The following is a 17,551-nucleotide window of genomic DNA, read 5'->3' as shown; positions in this document are numbered from 1 at the left end:
TATTTATATTTGAAAATTATCAATAATGAGATAGTAGCCTAAATCCACAATAGTGGAATTATTCGTTCAACAGTAATATGTTAATAATATGTTGAGCATCTATTATGAGCCAGACATGCTGAAGGTATAGTGGAGAACAAGACAGGTAAGCCCTCTGCTCTCATGAAGTTGACCATCTGAATGGCTGAATACAGAGTATACTCTCCCAGAAATAGTAGAAAGGATGATAATAAGCATCCGTGACTTGAGATTTGGGAAACATTGACAGTTAAGAAGGTTGAAAAGTTTCGTATGTGTTTTAAGGATAAAACAGTGTGAAAGTCAACTTAGTAAAATCAAAAAAGTCTGACCTGGGAGCCCAAAGTCCTGGGTTTCTATCTCGGTTTTATAATCAATCATACCACCATAGACAAGACACAGCCCCTCTAAGTTTCACTGTTGATAAAGCAAGCAAGTTGATTGAGATTGGTGGTTTTCAGACTACACATCATCATGATCCACTGAAAGCAATTTAAAGTTTCAGTCTAGCATTTGTTATTTAAAGAAAAATAAACAGAATAGCAAATATTAACATATTGTTCACAGAATGTTGCTTTGTGAAACTTTTCAGTTTTATGCATCTGTGTGCATATGTGGCCGTGTGTATCAAGTTGTGATACTTTTTTTTTCTTTTTAAGAGATACCATCTCCGTTTGTTGCCCAAGCTAGAGTGTAATGGTACAATCATAGCTTACTGCAGCCTCACATGGGCTCAAGCTGTCTTCTCACCTCAGCCTCCTTAGTAGCTGGGACTGTAGGCAGTGTCACCACACCTGGCTTATATTTATTTATTTTTTTAATGTAGAGGCTGATCTCAAACTCCTGACCTCAAGTGATCCTCCTTCCTAGGCCTCCCCAAAACGCTGGGATTATAGGCGTGAGCCACCATGCCCAACCTGTTATTTGCTTTGGTTTGTTCCCAGTGGAACATTTAGAAACACTGGATTAGAAGACCTATAAAATCTTGCTCAGATCATTGCTTATATGATTTTTATAATTGTATAAGCAGATTAGGTTTAAGAAAACATTTAAAATGTCTTTTGCTCTCTAAAACCATAGTTTTTTAATTGGGAAGTTAAAGATTATGTGTGAATCTTTGAAAAATGGGAAACTGGATGGGAAAGAAAAAATTACTTAAGATTTTATTCATCTTTCAAAAATATAAGTGACAGGAGTAGCTTCAGAGAGGTTTTCAAGAGAGCCTTATGTAATACCAAAGTATTACGCAGATTATGAAAATAATAGTTTTTGTTCTCGAGTTACTCAGTAAATATGTGAGCTTAGATGATTTCTGAGGATGTTAATACTCTACCTTATAAATAGGAGAAAATGCTTGTTTTGGTGGCAAAAGTTTTAGAAAATTTGGGATATTACACAAATTAAGGCATTATCACTCTTAGTTTACCTTTTATTGATGGTTGTATGTGTTCCTCTGTAACTTTTCACTTTTAAAAGAGATGATAAAATGTGTTTTATTACTCCAATTTGATTATTTTTGCATATGTAAATTAACCTGTTTTAGTGAAATGGTAATGAGTATTTACAAACTGAATCTAAGTTTCGTTTCACATCACACGAATGGCTCAAACATATTTTTAAGGTATGTGATCGTGGAATGTGAAGATCAAGATACCCAGCAGAGAGATCCAAAGACCCATGAGATGTACTTGAATGTAATGAGAAGATTTAGCCAAGCGTTGTTGAAGGTAACCATTAAATGTGGGGGTTGGCAAACTGCAGTGCACGGGCCAAATTTAGCCTGTTGCCTGTTTTGGAACATCCCATGAGCTAAAAGTGGTTTTATATATTTTTTTTATTTTTATTTTTTTTAAACGGAGTCTTGCTCTGTTACCCAGGCTGGAGTACAGTGATGCCATCTCGGCTCACTGCAGCCTCCACCTCCTGGGTTCAAGAGATTCTCCTGCCTCAGCCTCCAGAGTAGCTGGGGTTAAAGGCGCCCACTACCATGTCCAGCTAATTTTTGTATTTTTAGTAGAGACAGGGTTTCGCCATGTTGGGCCAGGCTATTCTGCAACTCCTGACCTCAGGTGATCCACCTGCCTCGGCCTCCCAAAGTACCAGCATTACAGATGTGAGCCACTGCACCCGACCTGGTTTTTATATTTTTAAATGGTTGAAAACCAATCAAAAGAAGAAAAATAATTTATGATACATGAAAATTATATGAATTCAAGTTTTAGTGTTCATAAATAAATTATTGGAATAGAATCATGAACTCATTTGATTTTATATTGTCTGTGGCTACTTTTATACTCAATAGTAGTTTAATAGTTGGAATGAAAACTGCGTGGCCAAGAAGACCTAAAATATGTTATCTTTGACCCTTTACAGAAGTTTTCTTGATCCCTAATTTAATGAAATAAACCTGTACATGGAGTTAAAAAAAAAAAAAAGAGCTTTGCTTTTTTATTTTCCTTTCTATTTTATATCTTTCTTATCAAAGCTGTGTACATTTCCAGAAATCTGGCAATGGTCATATTGCAGATACTTTTTATATAACGTATTTTTGCCTTTTCAACAGCTTTTAAAAGAGATTTATTTTTCCTGTGTTCTTTTGATTCTTAAAGCAGTGTCACAGTTCAGCCAGCAGAGGGTGCCAGGGCAGTGAAAAGAAAGCTGCCACACATTAATCTGGGACTTGCCGCAGAAATAGTCTATTTCATGGCATCTTTCATCTGTTGCATGTTTCATGCTTTAAAAAATTTAAATCACATCTTATTAAACACTTTGAGACTAAGCTTTTGTATTCATTCCCAGAGCTTCTCAACATCAAACTGATTGGGAAATAAGCCCTTGGTCCTCTCTTCTAATCACGTTTCTGTTACAGCCTTTGTCACCCTGTGAAGACACTTCAGTTTCTTCAAGTTTAAATTTCCCCATCTTCGAAGTGAGGATGATAACATTTACCCAGCTTCCCTTGCCAGGGTAATTGGGAAGATTAAATTAGAAATGTATTTTATAATATTTTATGAACTAGGAATCACTACATAAGACCGTATAGCATTTAGTTTTTATGACTTATATTTTAAGCACATATCGTGGTGCTATTTGAAATTTTCTTTTTTTTTAAAGTTGATTTTTAGTTCCTTGAAGACCTGTATCTTTGTTTCTGCCATATTTATGTATATATGTCCAGCACATTTCTGCATCATAAGCCATTGGATATTTATTGAATCAAATAATGAGTGAATATATTTTAGGACGAATGCATTCCATCTTGTCACATGGTTTATGTGGGAAAAAAAAATGCTGTTTTAGATAGACCAGTATTTGCTGAAGACACATAATTTTCAGTTGTGGATGGATTAGTGTTGTTAGTAACTAAGATATGGGGTTTCTCGTTGTTTTTGAATCAAGATAATCTTTTTCAATTTTGCTTTCTATTTAAGTTTACAGCTATGAGAAATATAAATAAGGATTATCCATGCTATTAAAGAAGCCCTGATCATTACGCCACATAGAACTAATTTTTTCTCACTTTGAACTCTTCAGGGTGATAAGTCTGTCAGAGTTATGCGTTCTTTGCTGGCCGCACAACAGACATTTGTAGATCGGTTGGTGCATCTAATGAAGGCAGTACAACGTGAAAGTGGAAATCGTAAGAAAAAGGTAAGCCTATGGGGTATGCTTTTGTTCATAATTTAATAGCGTCTTGGCATCAGAAAATACTGAATTTTCACTGTTGTCTTTTTGGGTTGATAAATTATGTGAATTATTATCATTATTATTATTATTATTATTATTTTTTTTTAAGACAATGTCTCACTCTATCGCCCAGGCTGGAGTGCAGTGGCACGATCTCGGCTTACTGCAATCCCTGCCTCCTGGGTTCAAGCAATTCTTGTGCCCTAGTCTCCCGAGTAGCCAGGATTACAGGCACCCGCCACCATGCCCAGCTAATTTTTCTATTTTTAGTGGAGATGAGGGTTCCCCATGTTGGTCAGGCTGGTCTCGAACTCCTGACCTCAGGTGATCCACCCGCTTCAGCCTCCCAAAGTGCTGGGATTACAGGCGTGAGCCGCTGCGCCCAGCATATTATGTGAACTTTTTATCATGAAATTATAGTAATAGGAATGGTATATGAGTTTATATATATTGATGCGATATTTAGTCTTCTTAACAACCCTATAAGGTAGGACCTGTTATTATCCCAATTGTGAGGAGAAGAAAGTAAAGAGAGGTCAATTAATTTGTTGAATATCATACAGCTAGTAAATATTGGAGTGGGGATTTGTACTCAGACATTCTTAGTCCATATTGTTATCCACAGTACTTTACCACCTCTCATTTTAGAATCTTAGCAAATTAGAATATACAATATATTTGATATGGAAAGAATCTGTAGAGATCATTTAGACTAGAACTCTTCTGAGAAAACAAAAGTCCAGAGTAACTTGCCCAAGGTTTCAGAACTGGTTGTTAGTAACAACACTAGCTTTGTATCTCTTCTCTCCTGGCTAGTACATCAGGCTTTCTCTCAGCTATGAGGTTTCCACTTGATGGGTAGAAGTAGATGCATTCTTCACCTGTCATTTTTTGTGATCAGTAGCCTAAATGATATGAAGGATTCACTTGGTATGTTTTCCTAATTCCATTAGATAATTGGCAGGCCTTTCTTGGTGACCTTTGTAAAACAACACATTTTACTGTTCTTTAGACTTTTAAAGGAAAGCAGAGAGAGGAGGAAAATATGAAGATTTGAGTCAGTGGTTCAAAGGCAAAGAATCAGGTCTAAAGAGAAATGCTAGCAGAGCATGTAGAAGCAGTAATGAGTAATGTTCAGCAGGTTAGAGAGGGGAAAACAGGCTGAGAGGAAACACAGTTCTGTTGAGTTGATATTTTCTTTGTTGTTGAGAAGAATCACAAACCTTGGTCAAATAAATACATTTCTACTGCTGTTCCCCCTGTAGCACCTCTCCCCAGAGGTGTGATTCCCAAATGCCCACCAGCAGAGGGAGTGTCTGCTGCTCTGACCTGCAGTTTGGGGCTTATATTTGAAACCAGTTTGTTTTAGTGCCAGGAGCTCTTCAATTGAGCAGATACAGGAACCTTGGCAACACCTCAGTTTCTGCTCTTCTGGAGGCTGATTGCCTATTTGAGACATCACCCAGAGTCTCCCCAAATAAATTTTGTGTTTCTCACATAGCCTATATTTTAAGCCAGACCATCCCAAATATAGTTTCCGTATTGGCTGAAAATCTTTATAGGCATTTTATCATGATATGGTAAAAAACAAACTTAATTTTATTTACATACATTTATTAGAAACAAGCCCTGGCACCATGAAGAAATGCAGAGAGAGCTCTCTACTACCATTATTGGCATTAATACTAGTAATGTTGAAATAGCCACTAATCATCTAAAATCATATGTAGCACTTTTTCATCCCTCGTAATTTATTTGTGAGCGCTGTAGCACAGTGGGTATAGCAGTGTTAGATCTGTGGCAGAGTAATCCCTGAGTTAAGTGTCAGATGAGTGAAGAAAATGATAATATTGTTGTTTGTCTTCTTTCCTTCATTGATCTCTAGTTTAGAAAAAATTATGTTAGAAGAGGTCTAAGTCTACATATTTGAATTCTAATAAAATGCCTTTTTCATCTACTTTTTTTTTTTGAGACGGAGTCTTGCTCTGTTGCCCAGACTGCAGTACCGTGGTACCGTGGCATGATCTCGGCTCACTGCAGCCTCTGCCTCCCATTTTCAAGCAATTCACCTGCCTCAGCCTCCCAGGTAGCTGGGACTACGGGTGTGCACCACCACGCCTGGCTAAGTTTTAGGAAAGACGGGGTTTCACCATGTTGGCCAGGCTGATCTCGAACTGACCTCAAGTGATCTGCCAGCCTCGGCCTTCCAAAGTGCTGAGGTTACAGGCATGAGTCACTGCGCCTGGCCATCTTTTCTATCTACGTTTAAAATATATTAACACTTTCACTGTTAATATTATAAGTAGTCTCTCTTCACTTTATGATTTTTTAAGGGATATTACTCATTTATGTGTTCTACCAATATGAAATATGTATTGCATGCCTACTCTGAGCAGAGCACTTTTCTGGGTTCTTGGGATACAGCAGTGAATATAAAAATCTCTTCGCCTATGGGGATCATATTCTCACTGAAGAGAGTAAATGCAATAAATAAGTAAAATGTGTGTAGTGTGCTAGATCGTGTTCTGTGTTATGGAGAAAAATAAAACAGAAAGGGGGAATAGGCGGTCCTTGTGTCCAGTAGTAAGGCAGTGTTTCACTTCGTAACAGAGTGGCCAGGTTAAGGCCTCCCTGAGAAATTGACATTTGAACAAAGACCTGAAACATGTGAGAAAGCAAGCTGGTCTTCTGGAGAAAATTGTTCCAGCCAGAGGAATAGCAGTGCACAGCCCCAGAGGTGGGAGCATGTGTGTGTGGCAGTTGTGAGAAATAGGAAGAAACTCAGTGTATTTGGAGCAGAGGGAATAGGTACAGTAATAGGAGATGAGGTTAGAGATAATTGGGAAATGGATGAAATTTATCCTTGTAAATCATTATAGTCAATATTATTTTGACTGGAACACTGAGTAAGAGTAGAAGCTGTTGGAGATTTTGAATAGATGGGTAACGTGAACTGGCTTTCATTTTAGCAGCTGCACTCTGGTTACTTTTGATAAGAAACTGGGAGGGTGAAAAGTTTGAAGAAGAGGAGCAATCAGAAAGGAGGCTATTGCAGTAATCAAGATGAGAAATCATGGTGGCTGGGTTCTTAGGGCTTATAGTGGTAGAGGTGGTAAGAAGTGGCTAGATTTCTCACCCTATTCTTATTTTACTTTCTGATTATTTATTTTAATCAGCACATCAACTAGAAATTTGCTAAGCTAGGATAACTTTACTCTCAAATTAGTTGATATTACTTCACATTAGTAGATCTGACCATCCATTTAGTTAAGGAGTAGATTTAGTGATTTTTGTAACACTTATGTAGAAATTCATACCAGTTGATTTTCAGTTGATTTTAACTTGAACTTTTCATCATTCAGGAGGAGATGGGATTATTACTGAAGGGAAATGATTTCATTTTACATCTTCTTTGTCCTTGAAACCTATTATTTTTTCTGAACTTCTTTCACTGATTCCGGAGTTCTCTCCTTTGAGGCATACCCAGCAGCACAAAGCACTTCAGCTTCCCAGTAGCATCATAGTTGAAGTGTTTTGTGCTGCTGGGATTGTCATGTCGAGTTTTCCCTCTTGAAGAACAAACTCACCTATTTAGGTGAGCAAGCCCTGCTCCTCAAGATGGCAAGACTTTCCCCGCTTTTAAAGGAAATCGATTGTTCTTTTGAAATTGAATAGAAGGGGTTCTTCTACATAGTATAGATGTTGCTTAATGATGAAGCTGTTTCATCATGACTTGGATTTCTTAGTTTCTGAAATATTAGCTTAATGCATTATGTATATGAGCTGAAGAAAATGAATGATGATATCCTAGGAAAAGTTTGACCATACAGACTCAGTGAAAGTTAGAAAGTAGGGTTATAGTTCCTCCAAGTGAATTAAGTTTCCTTTTTAAACTCAAAAAATGCACTGGGGCAGCCTAATGACATTTTTGCTTAATATTTGGTCATGCAAGATTAAACTTCAAATAAAATTTCAGTTTCTCTCTGTGGCTTCACAAGTCCTTGGAGACAGAAATTGAATCTTTAGGTCCAACTTGAATAAATTCCTGATTCTTTGTCAGCTTTAGCAAGTGAAATGTATTCTCTGTCCTTCTTGTGCAAGTCCAGCCTTTCACAGTTAGGGATTGTTTGGTTTAAAGCACGCTGCTGCTGTTGTTAGGGATGATTTATACGTGCTTTTCTCTCACATACAACACTATGTCCTTTATATTACTTTGGTGCTCTGCAAATATTTTTAAGTTAATAGAATCAATTTTTATGTCTTTACTGTATGTTTTATAAACTACTCTTCTATTTTAACCTAATTAATCCTTTCTGATTTGTTCTAGAATGAGAGACTACAGGCGTTGCTTGGAGATAATGAAAAGATGAATTTGTCAGATGTGGAACTTATCCCGTTGCCTTTAGAACCCCAAGTGAAAATTAGAGGAATAATTCCGGAAACAGCTACACTGTTTAAAGTAATTGTGGTGGATATTTAATGTGTATGATTGGAACCTAAATCTTAAACTAGATCAGAGATACTGCCTTGGAAAATTACTACATTGCAGAGATCACCTCTATAATTCTAGTTGATTTAGTAAATGCTAGACCAAAGGGTACCTTTTATTTATCAGTGTGTTTTGATTTAAGATCTTCTTTTGTTACAGTACATGGGCATTTTTTTTTTTTTTTTTTTTTTTTTTGAGACGGAGTCTCGCTGTGTCGCTCAGGCTGGAGTGCAGTGGCCGGACCTCAGCTCACTGCAAGCTCCCGGGTTTACGCCATTCTCCTGCCTCAGCCTCCCGAGTAGCTGGGACTACAGGCGCCCGCCACCATGCCCAGCTAGTTTTTTGTATTTTTTAGTAGAGACGGGGTTTCACTGTGTTAGCCAGGATGGTCTCGATCTCCTGACCTCGTGATCCGCCCGTCTCGTCCTCCCAAAGTGCTGGGATTACAGGCTTGAGCCACCGCGCCCGGCCTACATGGGCATTTTTATATGATATGTGAAATACTTTTATATCTCTGGGTTGTTTTTTAATATTTAATTTTTTTATTGTTTTATTTTTGTAGAGATGGGTCCTCACTTTGTTATCCAGGCTGGTCTCATACTCCTGACTTCAAACAGTCTTCCTACCTCAGCCTCCCAAAGTGTTGGGTTTATAGGCATATGCCACCATACCCAACATAATATTTAATTTTTTGAGCTAATTGTTAATCAGATCCATAACTACTTTTCTTTATGTAAACACTTTTTTTTTTTTTTACAGGGCAAATTGCAGACATATCATGCATTCATTCAGTTCATGAGTTCAGATGGTTAGATATGAGTCCCAGTTGACCTTTTTAACATTTCTCAGTCTGACATCTGTTCCTATTGAACCTTAAGTTTTTCCTTATATTTTCACGTGGCAATTCTCTTTAGTCCTTAATAGCATACCAGGCTTGGTGTTTTTTCTATTGACTGGCCACCAGTTCAGGTAGAAACAGCTGATGCAGCTGCCTTCTCTAATCAGGCTCAAAGGGCCAAAGGCCAGAGTATCATTATCTGTCAACATCATACTGAAAGATCTTTGTGAGACATGCTGTTTTATGTTTTGTGGTTCTAGTGGTAGAAAGGCGTAGTAGCATTGAATATTAACTTCGCATGAGTTAAGAAAGGACTCATAGAACAACAACTAATGTATATACACAGGGGTGTAATTATAGTAGGAAATAGTTCATATTTTTAAAAAAGGTATGTTTCAAGGCAGCCTCGTATTTGGTCATGGGTTGCAGCCCAGCTCATAACAACCAAAACATAAGTTTCATAAAACAATACCTAACCATAACTGGGTGTTATGGACGGATAGTTTCTATTATTTTGAACATTATTCTGTTGCTTTAATTTTAAATGTTGCTTATAACCTATTGGTTTTAAAACTCTCTAACAGATTACAACCTGCAAGTTAAAAATACTGGTATTACTGTATGCAATTTGAAAATACTGATATAGGAGATACAGTGCAAATTTTTTTAGTCTGTGCTTGCAATCTACTGGAGACTGAAATGTAAAAAGCTATACACAAGGTAATATACATATAACAACTGGCATTCCTTTGAGCTAGAACTCCCAAAGAAGACCAGCTTCTGATATTCTTGAACACTAAGGACTCATCAAGAGCAGTGAATCAAAAAAGTAATTTTACCATTTTTTTCCAACCATGGTAGAAAAGAGTATCTAAGACATATAGCAGGGGTTTTAAGAGTGGAGTAGAAGAAGATGTATCTCCCTCTATTGGTAGGTAGATTCTAGACTCATACTCTTTTTAATTATAACATATTATAATTATGTCTTACGACATAAAATGTGGGAAATCTTTTTGACCTGAATATTCAGTCTTGATTATTTTTCTTTCAACTCTTAAGTATATGGGCATTCTTAAAAATTTTGAGTTGGAGTTTAGAAATAATGGTTCTGAGGCAGTTACTATATAATATTAGTTATGTAGAGAGAGTTGCTACTTTGGCTCATGGATGCCTTTGAGAATCTGATGAAAGTGATGGATTATGCACTTTAGAAAATTGCCCATATGCTTACAAATACACTGAAATGTCTGCATACACTTGCAGAGGATCTGTGGACTCCTGTCGTCCTTGTGTGAGCTCCTTAGAGCTGAAAAGGCTAAGGAGCCTTATTTCTAGTAGTTTTAAAAGTAATTTTGTACACCTTAATGTAACAGCCAAAGCTGGATATTCCTGAGGAGTGAACCCCTTACGGCACTGGGATAAGTGCTAGTTATTCTGTGGTTGTCTTCTTGCTTTAAATTTCAGACAAAATCTAAATTAGATGAAATCTAATTGAATCTGAAAAAAGAAATCACAACAAAGATTCTCCTACCTGTCATTTATCTTTAGGAATTCCAATTACTAGGGCTCAAGGTAATTTATAAAATAACATTTTCACCAGGAGTGATAAAAGGATATTCCAAATTTAAAGTAATTTAAAGTTCAGAATTTTATTCCAACTAGAGTTTGTAAGTTTTAAACATACATTCTCTGAACTATTTTCCATGTGTTTTTTCCCCCAGCATTTTATAGAAAGTTTTCAAGCATACAGCAAAGTTGAAGGAATTTTACAATAGACAACTGTGTGTCCACCACTTTAATTCTGTCGTTAACATTTTGCCGTTTGTTTTTTCACATCTGTTCATCCTTCTGCATGTTTTTTGTGCCATTATTTCTCTTGGTTATTACCATTTTTTTGTTGTTGTTTTTAAATTTGTTTGACTCATTTTTTTTCCCTCTGGATTAATATGTTTCTCCAAATTTTTGTCTTATATAATTTCTTCTCGATGACCAAACTCAATAGGGTCTGTCTCTCTCAGAACAATTTTCTAACCATTTATGTCCAGACTATCCATCTTAGCATGCCATTTTATGTGAGGTTTTGTATGAGTCTCCCTTTCTAAAGAGAATTTAATTTCTTTATTTTTGTTGTTGTTGTTGTTGATGTAAACATATACCTACACTAATTTAGACCTACATATAATTAAGGGAAGGACTCTGGGGAAAACATACAATTATCCCAAAATAAAAGATACAGCTATTTGAGACCTCTTCTCATTTTATAAATGAAGAATTGGAGTCTTAAAGCTGCACAACTAGGACAGATTGAGCATCTCTAATCCGAAAATCCAAAATCTAAAATTCTCCAAAATCTGAAACTTTTTGAGTGCTGACATGATGCCACAAGTGGAGAATCCTGCAGCTGACTTTATGTCATGCATTACAGTCAAAACACGGTCAGAACTTTGTTTCAAGCACAAAATTACTAAAAGTATTGTGTAAAATTACTTTCAGTCTATGTGTATAGGGTATATGTGAAATGTAATTGAATTTCAAGTTTAAACTTGGGTCATATCTGTAAAATATTTTATTTATGTATATGCAAATATTCCAAAATCCAGGGAAGTCCAAAATCCCAAACTTTTGCAAGCATTTCTGTTATGGGATACTCAACCTGTGGTATACTTGCCATTAAAAACCAGGGCTCTTGACTTTACATCTGGTACTTTGTTATGCTATACTGTTTCACCTTATTTATTTCAGTATACCTCTAAAAAGAGAAAATGATGATAGGTATATATAGAATGTCATCTCTGTATTAGGCATGATGCCAGACCTGTACAGTTTCTGATTGCCTTAGCAACTCTGCAGACGAGATGGTATCTTTATTTTACAAATGAGGAAACAAAAAATATGCACAGGACTGTCCAGTGAGTACGTGGCAGAGCTTGCAATGTTCTAACCACATGACTGATTGCAGAGCTTGTGCGCCTTCTATCATGTAGTCTTCTGACAATTAGCTAGTTCACTGTTCTTTCCAAGATACCCTAATGTATCTCATTGAAAACCCAACTTGTTTTTTAGGTCCTGTTTACCTGTGTATTTATCTTATATATCAACATTTTCTTGTATGTATAATACACCTATATGCATTAATTCATGGCCAAATTTGAAATCAATATTTTTATTTTCCAGAGTGCCCTTATGCCTGCACAGTTGTTTTTTAAGACAGAAGATGGAGGCAAATATCCAGTTATATTTAAGCATGGAGATGATTTACGTCAAGATCAACTGATTCTTCAAATCATTTCACTCATGGACAAGGTGAACATGACCTTATGTTGGTGGGGAACATTTTTTTCATTTTGGAAGACTGTGGCTTAGTACGTTTGCTGTTCATGAAACAGAAGTATTTGTAACGTTCAGGTACGATCCTAGAAAGCTCAACAGTCTCCCCCGACCTTGAAAAAATTTAGTTGCTTTTATACACTTCAGAATGGCTTTTGTGTTGAGTGTAAAGTGGAACCGCATGTGTTCCATTATTTTTTTTTCCAAATTAAGTTCTCTAAATATGGGATTTAGTAGTTTCCTTCCTCTTAGTCTATTAAATCTTTTTTTTTTTTTTTTAATCTTTTTAATCCCTGGCATTAAAAAGTACGTGGTTGCCCTATTTCCCTTTTACTGAGCTCTGAAGTACTCTGTGGCCAGAAAGGACTGCATGAAGTGATAGGAACAACCCTATTGTTCATTGAAAACTGCTAACAGAGATTTAGAGTAGATGAAAAATTTGGCATACCATCATCTGAGTCCGTAATAAATTTAATTTTGATGATCAAAGTTAAATTAACTAATTTTTTTTTTGAGATGGAGTTTCGCTTTTTGCCCAGGCTAGAATGAAGTGGTGTGATCTTGGCTCACTGCAACCTCCGCCCCCTGGGTTCAAGCAATTCTCCTGCCTCAGCCTCCCCAGTAGCTGGGACTACAGGCATGCGCTACCACGCCCAGCTATTTTTTTTGTATTTTTTAGTAGAGACGGAGTTTTACCATGTTGACCAGGCTGGTCTTGAACTCCTGACCTCAGGTGATCCACCTGCTTTGGCCTCCCAAAGTGCTGGGATTACAGGCGTGAGCTACTGTGCCGGGCCTAAATTAACTAATTTAAACTTAATTTAGGTTAATTTCCTAAATCTGTATTATATTAAACTGCTATACTATTTGCCCACAAAACTGTCTTTTAACAGTCTGTACATTTGGTTAATATATTTTACCTTTTGATTAAAAGCTGTTACGGAAAGAAAATCTGGACTTGAAATTGACACCTTATAAGGTGTTAGCCACTAGTACAAAACATGGTAAGTGTATTTTACATCATTATTTTACTTTAGTGTACATTGTGTGTACTTTTTCAAATTGAAAATTTTTAAGTATGTTAGAGATACAAATAATTTCCACTTGTAGCACTGAAGACAAGTTGGACCTTCCTGCCTGCCTCCCTTCTGTCTTTCCTTCTTTCCTGTTTCTCAGTAACTACTGGTTAATTTAACTACTGGTTAATGTAGTTACTGGGAAACAGGAAATTTCAGACATTCCTAACAATCCTGTAGACACACACACACACACACACACACACACACACACACGCACAAACCATCTGAGTCTTTTTGAGATGAATAATCTCGGGAAGTTTGGTTGAAGATTCCCTAGGAATGCTTGCCTAATGCTTACTGTAAATTCCATAGTCTTGCTACCCTTCCTACTTTATACTAGTAGTTACTGAGAAACAAAATATATGCTTTAGGTTTCCTATCCTCCCACTGGCCACTCCCATATCTTTTTGATGCCTTAATTACTCTTCTCAGTTTCTTCTCAGAATGATCTTTTAAAAAGTGCAAATGTGCATCTTTACGATCCTGCAAAAAATCACTTGTTAGCTTTCATTTTCTCTTGGGACAAAGACCCCAAAAACCTTTACCTAGCTTCTAAGTGCTTGCATAGTGTGACACACCCTATATCTATCTTTCAAGCCTCTTCTTTTTGCCACTCTTCCCCTGCATCCTGGGCTTTAGCCATACTGGCTACCTTCTGTTTTATCTAATGCATTGTGCTCTAAGGCCTTCACATACACTGTGATCATTGTCTCAAACATTCTTGTCTCCATGGCCTACTAACTTTATTATCCTTGAAAACATGACTCAAATGTCAGATGTCCTTCGATCCCTACTGTAAGTTAGGTCTCCTTACACTACTCCCTTTCATAGTACCCTTTATTCATAGTATTTACCCCAGTGAAGCTTGTAAGCTTTAAGATCCATGTAGGCAGCGTCAAGCATCTATTTTTACTTACTTGGCAAATTTCTTCCGACATGGTCAAGAAACAAGAAATACCTGTTAAGTGAATTAGTGCCAACTCTTCTGTATTTATGATGCAAGAATAAATGAGATATTTCTTACTCTACAGGGGTATATAATCTCCTAATTTGCATGCAAATTGTCCTGTAGGCTTACCAGAACCAGATCATGATAGTTTATGATCCTGAAATATTGTTTTCTTTATCCAACTTTTATTTTTTAAATATATCCATTGTTTTATGTTTCTTTTGTCTTCAGATTTATCAGACTGACTTTTTCTCCTTCTCCCACATACTGTCTGTACCCTTTCCCTTTTGGTTTTTTTTGGTAGTTTAAGGGATTTACACATCTGTCATTACCAGGAAATGACAGAAGATGGAATATTAGACAAAAGGAACCATTACATACAGTTTTACATGCAGCTTTTAGGGTTAGGTGATTGTAATCCACAACTCTAGATTTCTTATGGTGATTTTAAATTTGGAATATTTTAATTGGTATATGTTGTAAATCTATAGAAAGAAGACATTTTTGATGCTAGATTTAAGAAGCTTACTATTAGTTTTTGTTCCTCATGTTGTATAATAGAAATCAGCCTAGAGAAACATACAGACTAAATCAGCTTAATTTTTTAAAATGTTTTCTTATAGGTCGTATGACATAAATGCCAGTACAAACTTAATATAGTGTACATAGATATTTTTACGTTGTTCAGATATGGAATGCATTTATTCACAGATGAAGATTGTTCTTAGCAGAACCTTTATTTTTCTTTCTTAACCAGTAGCTATGCTTAATGCAGTGCATACATTTCTGTGTAGGATTCATGCAGTTTATCCAGTCAGTTCCTGTGGCTGAAGTGCTTGATACAGAGGGAAGCATTCAGGTATGGTATCAATAAAGATTATGCAATTCATGAATATATTCTTGTCATAAAAAATTCAGTCTTTATAACATAGAGTTAAAAATGAAAGTCTCCTTTTATCATTTTTCTTTCTTCAAGTTTTTTTCTTCCTTTATTCAGAAGTAAGCATGTTTGCAGTTGAAGATTCTTCCATTTGTTACCTACAGATACTTAGTTCCTTGAACAATGCGTTGTGTGTCAAGGGATCAGGCATTAATTGGTGAACACAGCCTGGCCAACATGGTGAAACCCCATCTCTACTAAACTCACAAAAATCAGCTGGGCACGGTGGCACACACCTGTAGTCCCAGCTACTTGGGAGGCTGAGCCAGGAGAATTGCTTGAACCTGGGAGGTGGAGGCTGCAGTGAGCTGAGATCACATCATTGCACTCCAGCTTAGGTGATAGAGTGAGACTCTGTGTCAAGAAAAAAAAAAAAAAAAAAACCACCAGAGTTAATTGGTTAACAAATTAAAATTTGTTAATGTTTGTACTTGCATTATATTCCAAAGAATGGAAATGTTATAATTTATTTGATATTAATTGATGAGCACTTTATTTCCAGTTTTTGTTACTCAGAACACTACCACAATGATATTGTTGCTCATCTGTCTTTTGTACAATTATTTAAGACCCCCGTCCTCTCCCTGCAACCTGTTGCTCCCCTTTAAATATGAGAAAAGGTCAGTGGTTCCTGTGACAAAGTAATGAATATGTTTGGATTTTTTTTTTTTTTTTTACCCTTTAAATACATGGATTAGTTCTTGTAACATCTTAATGTTTTATTTATTTTGTTTTTTAATATAATTTTCCTGCTTCCCTATGTAAAAAAAAGGCATGTAATTAAAACAGAAATTGATACACCCAAGGTGAAAGAAACAACATAGAAGAGCTTGGTAGAAGATATTTGATACAGTGTGTTTTTGCCTTTCCCTATTTAATTGTTCCATTTATTCAGTATGGGAGTCAGATTTGTAGAAAAGTATGGCTCTGATTCTTTTGCAAAGCAAGTGCTTATTCTGTTCTTTGATTTGGGGTACAGTCATGTGCAGTGGTTAAAAGCTCAGGCTTATGACGTCAAACTGCCTGGGATTGAATTCCACCCATGTTACTTTCCAGCTCTGTAACCTTGAGTGAACTGGTTAACTCTTTCTGCAGAGAAGAGTTAACATAGTAGCCCTAAAGTTGCTGTCTTTGGAAAGGCCTGCTTGCCAGGAGATTGGTCACTGGCTTTCAGCATGTTCCCTTTGCTTCCTAATCGATAAGGGTGGTTCACTGTGCCTAGATTGTTCAAATAATATGCTTTATACTAAACAATCTGCTTTCCTTCTGGGAGTCTGGAACTTCATAGTTGCTTGACAGAGGTTGCCTGGGAGACCAGTTCCCATTAAAACCTTGGGTTCTAAGTCTAATGGGCTTCCCTTATCAGAAACATTGCACTCATGTTACTGCTTTTTATTTTTTATTTTTGGCTATTGGAAAAGAAGCTCACTGTGTCTCTTCACAGGACAGAGAGGGCTAGGATGCCTGTGTATGAATTTCTCCAGATTTTTTCTGTGTGTGTTTTCCATGTTGATTCTACTGTGTATCCTTTCTCTGTAACAAATCTTAGTCATGATACAACTACGTGTTTAGTCTGTAAGACCTTCTAGCAAGTCAAACCTATCAGTGGTCCTGGGGACCCCTTTAACATACCCTTCAAGACACAGTTTTTGCATCTGTAAAATTTCCGTAATAACCCATATTACTCTAGGATTGTTCTGAAGAGGACATGAAGTGTACTTAAAGTTTTTAGCATGGGTCCTGATTGTCATCATTGTTTCATAAAGTTTTTGATTACTTATGTTGTTTTGTGTAATTATGATTTTATAAAATGAAAACAGTGACAGTTTGTATACTGACTCTTGGCTGCACATCTGATCTGTGTAAGTCATGTACCTGGATAATAGATCACATTCGGCTTTACTTGATAATTAGAAGTTGTTTTTCAATAATTAGAAGTTGTTTTCCAAAACTGTCACACTTCTTGTGTTTCTCCTTGCTACACATCTTCACCAAAATCATAGTGTTGCCAAACTGCAAATTCTTTGTATCTCATTTTGATTTGTTTGCATTTTCCTGATTATGTGTAAGGTTGAACATATGAAAATTTATGTATAGGCCATTTGTTTCTTCTGTGAAGTGCATGTTCGCATCTTCCTATGGCCCATGTTCCTGTTGTGTTGTTTATACTTTTTGTATAGATTTATAGGAGTTTTTAAAATATATTCCAGATGCAAATCCTTTG

General features: G+C 36.4%; 1 protein-coding gene across 3 annotated transcripts in view; it reads left to right on the top strand.

The window, feature by feature from the left end:
- PIK3C3 (phosphatidylinositol 3-kinase catalytic subunit type 3) overlaps positions 1-17,551 on the top strand; it is a 131,908-nt gene that overhangs the window by 72,949 nt on the left and 41,408 nt on the right. For all 3 annotated transcript variants that reach the window (XR_004429181.1, XM_033177880.1, XM_033177881.1), the window contains 6 exons: positions 1,640-1,745; positions 3,553-3,669; positions 8,033-8,164; positions 12,207-12,335; positions 13,294-13,363; positions 15,182-15,246. Coding sequence is in view for 2 of the 3 variants with exons in the window: in XM_033177880.1 (XP_033033771.1) it covers positions 1,640-1,745; positions 3,553-3,669; positions 8,033-8,164; positions 12,207-12,335; positions 13,294-13,363; positions 15,182-15,246 (619 nt within the window). In the remaining variant the exon portion in view is untranslated. The remainder of the gene's footprint in view (positions 1-1,639; positions 1,746-3,552; positions 3,670-8,032; positions 8,165-12,206; positions 12,336-13,293; positions 13,364-15,181; positions 15,247-17,551) is intronic.

Source organism: Trachypithecus francoisi, unplaced genomic scaffold (genome assembly GCF_009764315.1).
Source record: "Trachypithecus francoisi isolate TF-2019V2 unplaced genomic scaffold, Tfra_2.0 Lachesis_group19, whole genome shotgun sequence".
NCBI lineage: Eukaryota > Metazoa > Chordata > Mammalia > Primates > Cercopithecidae > Trachypithecus > Trachypithecus francoisi.
This window is presented reverse-complemented; position numbering and strand designations above follow the sequence as displayed.